Genomic DNA, 15,248 nt, shown 5'->3' with positions numbered 1-15,248 from the left:
GCTGATTCCCTCTCAGCCCCTTATGACACCCCATCCCTTTCCCATCCTTTCTAGAAACAAGATCATGAAAACCAAAGTCTGGTAAGTTGTGAAAGTATGCAACCTTTTGACCCCATGACTTTAAGACCAGTCCACCTCCAAGGATCATTGCACTTCTGAGCTCCCCGACCTGAACCCCGGGTTGACCTAAGCAATCTCAGTGATGTGATGATGGGCTCTCCTTTGCCCAGTCGCCACTTCCGCCGAGCCAATCGGAGCCTCCGTGCACACTGCCGCCGGGCTGTCAAGTCCAATGCCTGCTACTGGGCTGTTCTGCTGCTCGTCTTCCTCAACACGTTGACCATCGCCTCGGAGCACCATGGGCAGCCTGTTTGGCTCACCCAGACCCAGGGTGTGCCTCAGCCTGCCAGCTCTCTTCTTCATCCCTTGCTCCCTCCACTCCAGGCGTTCAAATGCAGGCTCCCTAGGGAATCTTAGACCCCCAGATACTATCTTCCAATCCAGATGAGTACAGAAATCTTAACCTGTCCTATCTCACCCTGCAAACCACACTTATGTGGTACTTGCTATATGCATAAAGCTCTAATCTCAGTGTTTCACATGTCCAAACTCAAACTGTATTCTGCTAGAACCTTACTTAGTACCTATGTACTAAGGACGGCCAAGGGTCCTGATCACCATGGCACTGAAGTTAAGCAACTAAGCCCAGAACCCAGCCCCCAAGGGACAGAGTAGGATTCTAACCTGGCCTCTTAACACCAGGCTATCTGGACAACTCCTCTGTATCTCAGCTTTCCCATGCACAAGATGGAGCTACTTCTAACTACCCATGGCCTGGAGTGGTTGGGGCGACTAAAGGAACTGAGCTTAGCTATTGCTTGGCCCACATTGTGTCACCTGTTATTATTCTGTACAATCTCAACTCCAATTTTACCACTGACCCTACTTCTAGCCCCACCCCAAACCTGTTCAGTCCTAAAGAAACCCCAGGCTTGGAGCTGGTAGAGCACCTGTGTGAGCCCCTAGGTGCTGTACCCAGAACCAAAACCATAAGACATAAATAGAAAAAAAATAATTTAAAAATAATAACTTCTAGATACTGACTGTACCATTGAATTTGGAGTTGTCTTGGACTCACAAAGGCTGACTCTGGTACCCATCTCAACTCTATCTTCTACCCCAGCTCCAAACCTACAAATTCACCTCAGTCCCTAACCCCAATTAAACCCTAGCCCATACCTGGCCTGTTCCCTGCTACCCTAAGATCACACCAAAGCTCCTGGCCCCCTGCATGTTGCCATAGCCAGTTCAGTCACCCTCCCTGCTCTCCCTGCAGAGTATGCCAACAAAGTGCTGCTCTGTCTCTTCACGGTGGAGATGCTTCTCAAACTGTATGGTCTGGGCCCCTCTGTCTATGTGGCCTCCTTTTTCAACCGCTTTGACTGCTTCGTGGTCTGTGGAGGCATCCTAGAAACGACGTTGGTGGAGGTGGGAGCCATGCAGCCTCTTGGGATCTCAGTGCTCCGATGTGTGCGCCTCCTCAGGATTTTCAAGGTCACCAGGTGTGTGTGCATGGGACCCCAAAATGTAAACCCAATTCCACACCCCAGCTCCGAAGATAATCTTGTCAGTCTCGTCATTCATTTAGCAAATACTCATTGAGTACCTACTGTTGTGTGCTGACCTTCTAGGTCCTAGGGAAACACCAGAAAGCAAAGCATGTGCAAGTCCCCATCCCCGTGGAGAGGAGAGTCACCTGGGAATAGTGCCTCCTCCATCTCCATCCCATTTGCCAACATGATTTTACCCCCAAGCCCATCTCCATGTTCATCACCAGTCCCAGCCATACTGTCCTCTCTAAATCCAATCCCAACTACATGCCCTGCACAGGTCCGCTATCTAATCCCAAGCCCAACCCAACCTCCACCTCAGCACTAATTCCCAGCCCCAGTCCTGTCACTGAGCACCAACCACAGTGCCATTCTCAGTTCGCTGATGCATCCCTACCCCTGGCCAGCAACCTTTCTCCAATTGTAATCCCATGTTCTGCTCTCCCCAGCCTCAAACTCCTCTTTATTCCCTCCCTTATACCAACCTTCAACCACAACCTTATTCCAACTCCTCCAACCCCAAATCACCATAACCCCATGCCCAATTCATCCCAGTCCCAACATGAAACCCAACTATATCTATACCTCGTCCCTAGTTTTACCTCCCGCCACACACCCTGGATGCCAACTCTAACTCCAAACTTAAAGGTTCTCTTCTTTCTTACTCTTTTCACACTTTGATTCCAAAAGTCACCTCCAACCTCGGCACCACAACCTATTTTAACCCCATGTGCGCCAGTGTATCCCAAGTTGGAGGCCTGCCTGGACTCTGCAGTTGACGAAACGTCAACCTTGCCCTTTTTTGGTCTCTGCTGCAGACACTGGGCGTCTCTGAGCAATCTGGTGGCATCACTGCTCAATTCCATGAAGTCCATCGCATCCTTGTTGCTTCTCCTCTTTCTCTTTATCATCATCTTTTCCCTGCTTGGCATGCAGCTGTTTGGGGGCAAGTTCAACTTCGACCAAACCCACACCAAGAGAAGCACCTTTGACACCTTCCCCCAAGCCCTTCTCACTGTCTTTCAGGTATGGCCTGGAGACCCTGAGATCTCTCTCTCTCTCTCTCTCTCTCTCCTCTCTCTCTCTCCTCTCATCTCGATCTCTCTCTCTCTCTCTCTCTGTGTGTGTATGTGTGTGTGTATGTGTGTGTGTATGTGTGTGTGTGTGTGTACAGCCTGGAGTTATAAGTGGGTCCCAAAAACTATTTGATGACTTCCTTCCCCAGATTCTGACAGGTGAAGATTGGAACGTCGTCATGTATGATGGGATCATGGCCTACGGTGGCCCCTTCTTCCCAGGGATGCTGGTGTGTGTTTATTTCATCATCCTCTTCATCTGTGGCAACTGTATCCTCAGAACTTTGGGAGACAGGATAGAGCAGGGTGAGGGGTGGAGGGGGTGCTGGGCAGTCCACAGGCAGGCTGCTTCTCCATCTTTGCAGCCTGAACTCACCCCAGACATCCTGTTGAATGTATTTCTTGCCATTGCTGTGGATAACCTCGCCAGTGGAGATGCAGGCACTGCCAAAGACAAGGGCAGGTAAGCTATTGGCTCCATCTCCAAAGCATCCTTTCCCTAAGATTTCTAACTTGGATCTCTCTCTCTCTCTCTCCTCATCTCTCTCTCTCTCTCCTCTCTCTCTCTCTCTCTGTCTCTGTCTCTCTCTCTCTCTCTCTCTCTCTCTCTCACACACACACACACACACACACACACACACACACACACACACTCCACAGGACTTCAGTTGTGCTGGCAGCACCCACCTCCAGATACAGGCCTCATTCATTCATTCCTTCAACATGAATTTATTGAGCATACACACAATAATTTTGTGTTAGGCTCTGATGCAAATGCTATGGAGACAGCATGGGTTAAGGCACATAGAGTCCTTGCTGTTTGGAGTTGAGGAAGACAAGCAAACTACAAAAATATAGGTATACAATCTTAAGGATATGTTAGTAAGCCGGGTATGGTAGCACATGCCTTTAATTTCGGCTCTCAGAGGCAGAAGTTATCTCTGCAAGTCAGAGACCATCCTGGTCTACATAGTGAGTTCCAGTCCAGTTGTGAATTGTCTAAAGAAAGAAGTTAATAATAAGTAGTAGTGAAGGAACAGAAAACAGAACAAAGCAATAGTAAAAAATTAAACCAAGCCTAGAAAGCCATACCTATATTCTCTGTACTTGGACACTGAGTCAGGAGGATAAGGAGTTCAAGGCCAACCTGGGATCTGCATTGAGACTGCAGAGGATATAAGGTTCAATAAGATTGCTCCTTTGCCTGGTGGTGGTGGTGCACACCTTTATTCTACCACTCAGGAGGCAGAGACAGGCGAATCTCCATGAGTTTGAGGCCAATCTGGTCTACAGAGTGAGTTCCAGGACAGCCAGAACTGTTACACAGAGAAACCCTGACTCAAAAAAAAAAGATGGCTCCTTTGAAGTTGTGGTGTTGTTAGAGCATTGACAACAGAACACCAGGGTTCGGGACCTAGCTCAGAGGAAGAAAATGTACCTGCTTGATATTCTGGTTTCCATCCCAGCACCATCCACAAGCAAACATAAGCCACCAGTGAGGTGGGAATGCAGCGGGACGGGGTGGGGGACAGCAATAGAAGATATGGCTAGATGTCAGGAGGAATAACAAGACCAGCCTGGTGATATCCAAGGGCAAGATGAGAGTTTGGGCTTTTGCTCTTGGTAGAGCTAGGCATGGGAGCGTTAGGATTTCACCAGTTCCTTCTGCACGCTGTGAGGATAGACTCTAGGCACTGGGAACAAAAGCGGGAAATCCCAAGAATCAATATCCTGACAGCAATGTCCACCCCAGCCTTAGCCATCTCTTACCACCTGCCACCGTCACCTCTTATTTTCCTTGAACAGAGAGAAGAGCAGTGAAGGACACACCCCACAGGAGAGCAGAGTGTTGGTGAGTTAGAAACCTGGCTGTGGTGATGCACGCCTTTGATCCCAGCACTAGGGAAGCAGAAGCAGGGGGTCTCTATGAGTTTTCAATTAGTCTGGTCAACATAGCGAGTTCCAGGCCGCCAGGGCTACATAGTGAGATCCTTTTTTCAAAAGGGTAGGGGAGCTGCAGAGATAGCTCCACAGTTAAAGAGTGCTTGCTGCTCCTCTACAGAACCTGAGTTTGGTTCCTAGATCCATGCCAAGCAGACCACAACTACTTGTAACTCCAGGTCCAGGAGTTCTGAGGCCTCTGGCCTCCAGGTCACCTGAATTCGCATGCACACACCCACACACAGATACACATCATCAAAAACAACAATAATAAAAATCTTAAAGCTGGGCAATGGTAACACACACTTTTAATCCCAGCACTCAGGAAGCAAAGACAGGCAGATCTCTGTGAGTTCGAGGCCAGCCTGGTCTACAAAGTGAGTTCCAGGACAACCAGGGTTACACAGAGGAACCCTGTCTCGAAAAAAGTAAAATAAACAAATCAGTCTTATAGAAAAGAAGCCTGGGAGTTATATATACCTCCCCCTACCACCCATACCTATTAACATGTACATGATTTTAACCCATCCTTTGCCGATCCATTTCCATAGTATCCTGTCTCTTCCATGCCTCCTTTGTGTCTATTTCCTGGTGTCTCGCCCATAATCGATGACTCCAGTCTTCCTGTCTCCAGGTGCCTGGTGGAGAGAATGAGGAAGCAGAGGGTGCAAAGAGTGCAGGAGCAGGCAAGTAGGCAGTTCCTCTTCCGATGGAAGAGGCATGGAGTCTTGAAAAGAGGATGCAGGCAGAGAACTCCTGGCCACCAGACTCTTCCAAGATCATCCTGAAGGCAGTAGGCATAGTAGCGCATATCTGCAGTCCCAAATCTTACAAACGGTGACAAATTCAACAACACCTTGTGCTAAACCGTGAGTTCCAGGCCAGCCTGGACTATATCAGAGACACTAGACACTATCTCAGAAAAAATAATAAACACACCAATAAGGACTAGGGATATACCTCAATGGTAGAGTGCCAGGCCCTAAGTACAATCTTGATAACTGTAAAAGTAATTACTCTGTGATGAATGAATAAGCTTGGTCCCTAGCCGGCAACATTTGGGAAAACAAGGTTAAACAAGAGAAATGGACATTTAATTTTACTATGGGCCTTCTCAGAGCCTTTGTTATCAAATTGTGTGTATATAGTATACTCACTAAACACACTCACCAGGCTCTTGGTGCGTCCCAGAAACTGTTGGGAAAGCTAGGCATGGATTTAAGACCTCTTCCCCGAGAAGCTGAGATTCTGGGCAGGAAATGAGAATTCATCCTGTGTCAAGCACGGTTCCAGGAACTTTCCATTGATTCTCTCAGCCAATTTCCCTTTTTGCTCTTTTTAAGAACCATGCACAGAGGAAGATGAGGAAGAAGAGGAGGAGGAAGAAGAAGGTGGTGAAGGGCATGTGGAACTCTTGCAGGAAGTTGTACCCAAGGAGAAGGTGGTACCCATTCCTGAAGGCAGTGCCTTCTTCTGCCTCAGCCAAACCAACCCGTGAGTGCTAGAAGGGGCAGTAGGGTAGGGCAACAGAAACTGGCCAGGAGGAGAGCCCCAGAACTACCCAGGAGGCAATGGGCACAGATGTATCCCTGGGGGTCTCCCAGTAAACACTGATCCTGGTTTCTAATCCCTGACTTTTCCCCACTCCCCAGACTTCGGAAGGCCTGTCACACTCTCATACATCACCACGTCTTCACCAGTCTCATCCTGGTGTTCATCATCCTCAGCAGTGTGTCCTTGGCCGCTGAGGACCCCATCCGAGCCCACTCCTTCCGCAACCATGTGAGCCCACGGCTGAAGGCTAGGAGGAACTCACAGGGGCATTCTCCTCGGCACAAATTCAAGCCAGGAGACGACTCTTCACTGGGCTAGGGGACAGGACCAGTAATGGCGGAGAATACAGCAGTCATTTCCATACTCCAAGAAGTGTGGGCAGGATAGCAGGATTTGTCTGGGGATGGGGGAGAACTCAGAGAGGTTAAACAGGCCAAGGGCACTCAATGTAGCTGGGTAGAGACAAAGGAATCTAAATCTGAGTCCTCATCTCAGATGGACAAACCTTGGCGTGTATAAAAGTCTTTCCTAATGCTAAGAGGGAAGGATGAGGGAGAGCAAGGCTTATACAGAGTGGTGCACACACAAGCTGGCACTCTGGTACCTGCCTGGATTTCTAGCACTTAGGAGACTGAATCAGGACGATTACTGCAACTCAGAGGCCTGGGCTGCAGAGTAAGGCTTGTCTCAGATAGATAGATAGATAGATAGATAGATAGATAGATAGATAGATAGATAGTAGATAGATAGACAGACAGATGATAGATAGATAGATAGATAGATAGATAGATAGATAGATAGATAGATAGTAGATAGATAGACAGACAGACAGATGATAGATGATAGATAGATAGATAGATAGTAGATAGACAGACAGATGATAGATAGACAGATAGATAGATAGATAGATAGATAGTAGATAGATAGACAGACAGACGATAGATAGATAGATAGACAGACAGACGATAGATAGATAGATAGATAGATAGATAGATAGATAGTAGATAGATGATAGATAGATAGATAGATAGATAGATAGATAGTAGATAGACAGACAGATGATAGATAGATAGATAGATAGATAGATAGATAGATAGATAGATGATAGACAGACAGACAGATAGATAGTAGATAGACAGACAGATGATAGATAGATAGATAGATAGATAGATAGATAGATAGATAGATAGATAGACGATAGATAGATAGATAGATAGATAGATAGATAGATAGATAGAGAAGAAAAAGAGGCACACACATACCTATCAATCTCCTTTAGTAATGACACTGTTCCTCATCTTTCTCATTTCCTCAGATTCTGGGATACTTCGATTATGCCTTTACCTCCATTTTCACTGTGGAGATTCTACTAAAGGTGATTACTGAACCCCTAATACATTCTCTGCCACCCTCTCCCATCCTATCCAGCAGCTCTCCTCAGGTCTGGGGCCTAATCCAGTGTCATCTAATCCCCAGATGACAGTGTTTGGGGCCTTCCTGCACCGTGGCTCTTTCTGCCGTAGTTGGTTCAATATGTTGGATCTGCTTGTGGTCAGCGTGTCCCTCATCTCCTTTGGCATCCAGTGAGTAGCACCTTCCCCTGCCCACCCCACTCCTCCCCGAACCGGGACCAAGCCCTAATTAGGACCTGAAAACCTCCCACCCCCAGCTCCAGTGCCATCTCAGTTGTGAAGATTCTCCGAGTACTCCGAGTCCTGCGGCCCCTCAGAGCCATCAACAGGGCCAAGGGACTCAAGGTAAGCCTAACTCACCCAAAGCCACAGGACCCAAGCCCTGGGTCAGGATCACAGATCCAACCGACCATTTGCACAAAGACGTTATTGTGCAGACTGAATCCAACACGTGACCATGGATTCTTCACTACTGGCCATGTGGTCTGCTCCGTGTTCCTTCCAAGTGACTATACCAGTGGCCACGTTTTCTGACTCATGTCCTTGACGTGTGACTGCTTGTCCTTACCTAGAAAACACTTATTCTTTGTTAATAGCCATACATGCTAGCCCACAATACTAGTGTTCCTCACTTGCAACCACCTACCCCTGGCCCAAGTCCTTAAACGATATTCATCACCCAAGCTCCCACTGCATGCTATGGCCTGCGGTGCCCGCTAACATGTGTGGGTGTCTGCAGCACGTGGTGCAGTGCGTATTCGTGGCCATCCGGACCATCGGAAACATCATGATCGTCACCACCCTCCTGCAGTTCATGTTCGCCTGCATTGGCGTGCAGCTCTTCAAGGTGGGACAAATCCAGAGAGAGGCCCATGTCAAGGTGGGGGTGAAAGGTGAACCTGTCTGACAGATGTCCTCCATACAGGGGAAATTCTACAGCTGCACTGATGAGGCCAAACACACCCTGAAAGAATGCAAGTGAGTGAGATGCCACCCTCTATGGAATCCAGAACCCCTTCCAAATCGCATAGAGAAATACAGACCGCTCTGTCTCTAAGGTCCCTGGAGCCACTCACAGCCTCTTACCAAGGACTCTAGACATGTCTGGTTTCCTAAAAACCCCTAAGACCCTTGAAATTCCCTAAAGGCCCTAAGACATACCCCCAAAACTCTCCCAATAATTCTAGCGGCCTTCATATTACAGCAAGCGCTCAAAGCCCCCCAGAACCCTTTTCCATACTCTTCAGCATTCCCTACATCCCACGCCAGAAGCCTTTGCAATTCCTGCCCCTCCTCTGAATTCTAGCTTCTCTCTAGAGATGTTTGTAGAGGGAGGTGGTTTCAAGCAAAATCCATGAAGCCAGGAATCCCTGGCTCAAACCTACTTCACGAGGCTTAAGGGCATCTATTCACTTTGCTGAGTCCCAGTTAGCTCAACTGACGAAAGGAGATAAAGAGTTCCTGTTTCACAGGGCTTATGAGGAGTAGAGAGGCGGGGTATGGAGTAGACATATACAGTAAATACCTGCATGGCAAGCCAGCACCGTCCCTGGCATAGAGTTGGTGCTAAGAAACTTCGGCCATTTGAAGAACTGCTTTCCCCTGGATGGCAAAATGCTCATGACAGTGGCGATGATAAACCAACTGTGTTCCAGAAATTAGTCTTGTTTGTTGGTGGGGTTTTTTTTACATTCTTGTATTTATTCATATGGTGAGTATGCCTGCCACTGTGCATGTGGGGATCAGAGTTCAACTTGAGGGAGTTGGTTCTTTCTTTCCATCATGCAGGCTCTGAGGATCGAACTCAGATCAAGTTGGCAGCAAGTACCTTTACCCACTGAGCCATATTGCTGGCCCTTGCTTGTTTTTTGGTTGTTCTTGGTTTTGATTTTTTATGGTTTTGGTGGGTTTTTAAACCTTGGTCTCAATATATCTCAATCTAACCTTAAGTTCTCAAGCTAGCCTTAAATGCACAAGTTTCCTGTCTTCCGTCACCTGAATTGCAGGGATTATAAGCATATGCCACTATGCCTGACTTTATTTATTTGTTCATCTGTTTATTGTGAGACATAATCTCAGTATGTAGCCCTGGCAGACCTGGAAATCATGTAGACCAGGCTGGCCTCAAGCTTGCTAAAAAATCTTCCTGCCTCTGCCTCACAAGTAATGGGATGATAAATGTGCACCACCATGATTAACTGTCATTTATTTAATTTATTTAATTTATTAATCTTGGTAAGATATGGGAAATGGATTCTGTTAGCACCCTCATTTTTCAGATAGGTCGTGAAAACAAAAAGTGCATAGACGAGTCAGGCAGTGGTGGCGCATGCCTTTGATCCCAGCACTTGAGAGGTGGAGGCAGGCAGAGCTCGGTGAGTCCGAGGCCAGCCTGGTCTACAACAGCTGGTTTCAGGACAGCTAAGACTGTTACACAAAGCAACTCTGTCTTGAAAAACCAAAAAAAGTGCATAGACAGAGATTGAATGTCTACAATAACCCAGCCAGGAAATCAAAGGGCAGGATGTGAACCCAAACTATCTAGGTACACCATTGTGCCCTGTTACATCCATAATAAAGACACTAGAGCCTTTGCCATGGTCCCCACTCCTCCTCACTCACCTAGTTTGTCTACAACATCCACAGGGGCTCCTTCCTCATCTACCCTGATGGAGATGTGTCACGGCCCTTGGTCCGAGGGCGGCTCTGGGTCAACAGCGATTTCAACTTTGACAACGTCCTTTCAGCCATGATGGCCCTGTTCACTGTCTCTACTTTCGAAGGCTGGCCTGCGTGAGGGGCAGGGCCTTGGGGACCACAGGGGACGGGATAGATGATTCTAGATAATTGCCTGGGATCAACTGGGAATGGGTGGGAGTGTGTCTTAAGAATGTACAGAGAGTCTCTTAAGCCTGGATAGGGTTTCCTTTCTTTCCTTTTTCCTCTTCTATGCTTGAGAATGGAACCCAGGTTTTGTACATACTAGAAAAATAGTGTAACATTAAGCTGCATCTCTATCCCTTATTTTCTTAAGTCGGGGTCTTACCATTTAGCCCACTTTGACCTCAAACTGGTGGTCCTCCTTCCTCATCCTCCTGAGTGCTGGCATTCAGGTTTGTGCTACCACATCCAGTTGCGGGTAGCTTTCTAGAGGCTCGTGTGTTGAAACACTGGGTGGGGATTGCCCAGAACTGCACTGGGGACTATTGGGACTTCAGAAAAAGGTCTCTAGAAATTGCGAAAAGGTCTCCAGGGGTAACAGGTGAAAAGAAAAGACTGGGTGAGTGTTACTAGGGGTAAGTAAGATGTGGAAGGATTCTGAAGGAGTTCACTAAGAAAATAGGATTCAGAAATTTACAGAAAGGTACAAAAGTCTTTGGGTATATTGGCTAGAAATTTCTGGGGGAAATTGAGCAGAGCATTCAAGACTGTGGGATGGGGTTCCAAGATCTTTAGAAGCCTGTGGAAGAGTTCTGGAGAACCACATGGAGGAGGTGCTCCAGAGGCCATTATGGGGATGAGAGGTTTGTAAAAACACAGGGGATTTGAAATGTCATTGAAGGTCTGGATAGTATTCTTTAAGGAACTGTATAGGAGTCTCTGAGACTTTGAAGTGTCTGGGACAAAAGATTTGGGATCCTGGCCTACCTAGTTGAGTTCCAGCACAGCCAAAGCTACATAGTGAGACCCTGTCTCCAAAAAAGGAAAAAATACAAATATTTAGGACCCTTTAAAAGCCTTGAGGGGGTTACTTTGTGGATGTATAGAAGTCACAAATGATTAGGCTGTAAATTTAGTGGGGTCGGAATACCAGGAGATTTGGGAGGCGAGTATGATAAGTAGCCTGGGAAGAAGTCTGAGCAGGGCTAGGATTCTCCTACACATGCCCTCATCGCTACCTCCCCCCCATCTCCCACAGGCTGCTATACAAAGCCATAGATGCACACGCAGAAGATGAGGGTCCTATCTACAATTACCATGTGGAGATCTCAGTATTCTTCATCGTCTACATCATCATCATTGCCTTCTTCATGATGAACATCTTCGTTGGCTTTGTTATTATCACGTTTCGTGCCCAGGGAGAGCAGGAATACCAAAACTGTGAGCTGGACAAGAACCAGGTGACTCTCTCTCCTGACCCGTGGCCAACCAACCTGTCTTTCCTTGTCCTGTGAACCTCCTCTGCTCACTCATGCCCCATATACCATTATGCAGCGCCAGTGTGTGGAATATGCCCTCAAAGCCCAGCCACTCCGCCGATACATCCCCAAGAATCCCCATCAGTACCGTGTGTGGGCCGCTGTGAACTCTGCTGCCTTTGAGTACCTCATGTTTCTGCTCATCCTGCTCAACACAGTTGCCCTAGCCATGCAGGTCTGTCTGAGCCCCCACCCCCATCTTGATCATTGCCAGACATTTGTTCTTTTCACACAATCCCTTGAGAACTATTAGGAATGCATTAGGCTGCAAGTAACATTCCCCTCCCACACTCCCGCCTCACTTACTGAACCTGAAATTAAGATACATTTGTAAGCTGGGCGGTGGTAGCACACACCTTTAAACCCAGCACTCGGGAAGCAGAGGCAGGCAGATCACTGTGAGTTTGAGGCTACAAGAGCTAGTTCCAGGACAGGCTCCAAAGCTACAGAAAAACACTGTTTCAAAAAACAAAACAAAACAAACAAACAAAGTTACATTTGTAACCTTTCTTCAAATCTAAGGCCAAAAACCACATTCTGCTTTTAAAGACGCTGGAATGTGAACCTAATGGTCCATGACCATTGCAAGATGTCACAGATTATAAAATACATTCCAGACTCAGATTCTAAGATGAAACCGGCTGTGCACACTAGAGTCAGTGCAGTCAGCTTATTTACTGCAAACATCGAGGAACACTGAGGTAGGCTGTCTTCTCTGCTGATCAGTGACCCTGGTTCTGTCCAACTTCCTGCTGTGCCATTCAGTCTGATGTAAGTTGGTTGTTGCTTTATGGTCACAAAACAACTATTCCAGCCTCAAAGTAGGAAAAAAGAGAGAAAGTTGAACCAAGCAGTAATTCTTGCATATTTTAATGAAATAATTTTTTTCACAGAAGCTGTCAACCATGGCACTCTGGGAATCAAGAACCAGGCTTTGCAGGGTCCATAAGGACAGACAAGCAATGCAAACACAGTGTTAGACACAGTGTTTCCATGTCCCCAGATGTCTGAGCTCAGGTCAGGGACTATGTGTCTGCGTATAGGGTGTCTCTGTCTTAGGCTCTGTCCCCATCTGGTTTCCCCCATAGCACTATGAGCAGACTGCTCCCTTTAACTATGCCATGGACATCCTCAACATGGTTTTCACTGGCCTCTTCACCATTGAGATGGTGCTCAAAATCATCGCCTTCAAACCCAAGGTACACCCTAGACCCACACCCTATGAATAAACTCCTTTGGGAGGAAAGGCATTCCACAGTCCTGGGAGGGGGTAACAACCAAGTAGTCGTAAGACTAAGGAATGAGAGGAACCCATGTACAGACCATTTGTGGTCTAAACTAGGCCCTGCCCCCTCAATATCGCTTATCCTCTACTGGCCCCCTACCCTGGTCCGCTGGTTAAAAGAACACAGTACAATGCTTTCCTCCCATCTACAGCATTATTTTGCCGATGCCTGGAATACATTCGATGCTCTTATTGTAGTGGGCAGCGTAGTGGACATTGCCGTCACAGAAGTCAATGTGAGAACTGGGCTTTGTGCTAACCCTTCTACCCTCTCCCTAGAACCTTCCTTCACTCGGGTAGACAGCTCCCACTCAGATCTTCCCCAGTCCTGGAGACTGAGCATTCCTCACGCTAGGTCTGTCTTTTTTGAGTCCTTGCTGGGCTCTAGCAAAGTACTCCTCCCTCTAACCAGCCCCGTATTCTGTTTTGCAGTCTACCCAGTGGCTTTGCTGCCTCCTAGAATGCCTCCCTTATTATTTCTGTTATGTCTTTCATTGTCTCCATCCCACTCCAATGGCTCCATCATCTCTCTGACTACTTCGTTGACTCCATCTGCTCCACCAACTCCGTCATCTCCTACACTGGCTCTTTCCTGGCTCTGTTACCACAACTGATTGCATCATTGGCTCCATCATTTTCATCCAATTGGTACCATGTGATAATAACCTTGACTGACAATGCTGCCAATTGCATTTCTGCATCACTGGCTTCTCCAATGTTCATCCATTTATTCTCATTTCCATGAAACTTTGGCCCCTGTTTCTTTCAATGTCTTTGCTGCACCTCTCCTTTACCTGATTCTTTTACTTCCACCCCATTAAAATTCTGTCTACAACCACCTTGATCTACTGCCATATAACCTTTCCCACCATTCCCTGAGTGTTCACCATGTTATGCCCTTATCCATTTGGGCATATAATTACATCATCTCCTTTATCACCTCTGTTTTGGCCACATGTCCCATCAGAATGGAGGCCATCTTGGCGAGGTAGCTTCTCACACCTAACAGGAATAATTTTTTTCAACCTTCCCTCCCAGCCCACTCCCTGACACACTCCCTGACAGCTGGGCATGGTGGCACACACTCAGGCAGATCTCTGAGTTCAAGGCCAGCCTGGTCCAGGACAGAGCTACACCAAGAAACACTGTCTTGAAAACAAACAAACAAATAAACAAAAAATGCTTCCTGACCACTCTTGGGCCTGGGTTCTGAGAAATTTGGGAACTGGGAGGGCCAAGGCATGAGGGAAAGAAGTTGCTAGACCTGACGCAAACTGATCACTGCCACTGCACCCCTAACTCCAGAGTTCAGAGGACAGCTCCCGAATATCCATCACATTCTTCCGCCTCTTCCGGGTCATGAGGCTGGTCAAGCTTCTCAGTAAGGGTGAGGGGATCCGCACACTGCTCTGGACGTTCATCAAGTCTTTCCAGGTAAGTAGCTACTCAGAACTACAGTTCCCAGTCTGTCATGGCATTTCCAACTTTTTTTCTCTGGGCTCTTAATCATTAACATGCCTCTAGTTTGCTGACTTTACCCTACTCTGTGTAATAGTGTGCCTACATTTGGGAAGCACATGAAATCCAGGAAAGTGTGAGGCTAGACTACATCCCCAGCAGGCCCAGCCTGGTAGAGAGGAGTGCATTCTGGGATTTATAGTTCTCTGACTGCATCTGAAATACCTGTCCCCTTCCCTTTCTCCCAGGCCTTGCCCTATGTGGCTCTTCTCATAGCAATGATATTCTTCATCTATGCAGTCATTGGCATGCAGGTAAGTAGAGACCCTCGAGAAGATCCCTCCGGAACCCTTCTGTCCCAGATACTTGGTAGGAATAGCCCTAGTGTGGGGATGGAGGAGCAGAAAGATAAACTAGATGACCCTGGGTAAGTCTGCATGTGTGGAATGAGCTCATTAGTAAGAGCTTTTAAGATTATGAAGATCCCTTAGGTATTAGGAGATATGAGGTGGATGGGAACACGTGGTAGCATGGGTTCACTCCTGGCACGCGGCCTTTGTATGTCTATAGATGTTTGGCAAGGTGGCGCTTCAGGATGGCACACAGATAAATCGAAACAACAATTTCCAGACCTTTCCACAGGCTGTGCTTCTTCTGTTCAGGTGATACACTCCCACGTCCCTGCTACCTTGCTCCCCAGAATACCTAGTGTA

The 15,248-nt window shown here is 47.3% G+C and overlaps 1 protein-coding gene across 1 annotated transcript in view; it reads left to right on the top strand.

Moving 5' to 3' along the window:
* The window catches only part of Cacna1f (calcium voltage-gated channel subunit alpha1 F), a 28,669-nt gene that overhangs the window by 6,913 nt on the left and 6,508 nt on the right, over window positions 1–15,248 (top strand). The window contains exons 12-35 of the mRNA XM_038315975.1: window positions 55–81; window positions 231–391; window positions 1,337–1,562; window positions 2,429–2,636; window positions 2,836–2,956; window positions 3,068–3,149; window positions 4,493–4,538; window positions 5,262–5,313; window positions 5,971–6,121; window positions 6,280–6,409; window positions 7,497–7,556; window positions 7,658–7,764; window positions 7,851–7,938; window positions 8,333–8,440; window positions 8,519–8,571; window positions 10,240–10,386; window positions 11,513–11,714; window positions 11,809–11,967; window positions 12,881–12,991; window positions 13,230–13,313; window positions 14,045–14,065; window positions 14,383–14,511; window positions 14,784–14,849; window positions 15,106–15,197. Coding sequence (XP_038171903.1) covers window positions 55–81; window positions 231–391; window positions 1,337–1,562; window positions 2,429–2,636; window positions 2,836–2,956; window positions 3,068–3,149; window positions 4,493–4,538; window positions 5,262–5,313; window positions 5,971–6,121; window positions 6,280–6,409; window positions 7,497–7,556; window positions 7,658–7,764; window positions 7,851–7,938; window positions 8,333–8,440; window positions 8,519–8,571; window positions 10,240–10,386; window positions 11,513–11,714; window positions 11,809–11,967; window positions 12,881–12,991; window positions 13,230–13,313; window positions 14,045–14,065; window positions 14,383–14,511; window positions 14,784–14,849; window positions 15,106–15,197 — 2,631 coding nt within the window. The remainder of the gene's footprint in view (window positions 1–54; window positions 82–230; window positions 392–1,336; window positions 1,563–2,428; window positions 2,637–2,835; window positions 2,957–3,067; window positions 3,150–4,492; window positions 4,539–5,261; window positions 5,314–5,970; window positions 6,122–6,279; window positions 6,410–7,496; window positions 7,557–7,657; window positions 7,765–7,850; window positions 7,939–8,332; window positions 8,441–8,518; window positions 8,572–10,239; window positions 10,387–11,512; window positions 11,715–11,808; window positions 11,968–12,880; window positions 12,992–13,229; window positions 13,314–14,044; window positions 14,066–14,382; window positions 14,512–14,783; window positions 14,850–15,105; window positions 15,198–15,248) is intronic.

This window comes from Arvicola amphibius, chromosome X, assembly GCF_903992535.2.
Source record: "Arvicola amphibius chromosome X, mArvAmp1.2, whole genome shotgun sequence".
Taxonomy (NCBI): domain Eukaryota; kingdom Metazoa; phylum Chordata; class Mammalia; order Rodentia; family Cricetidae; genus Arvicola; species Arvicola amphibius.
The sequence above is the reverse complement of the archived record's forward strand: the minus strand, read 5'-3'. Positions and strand labels throughout refer to the sequence as shown.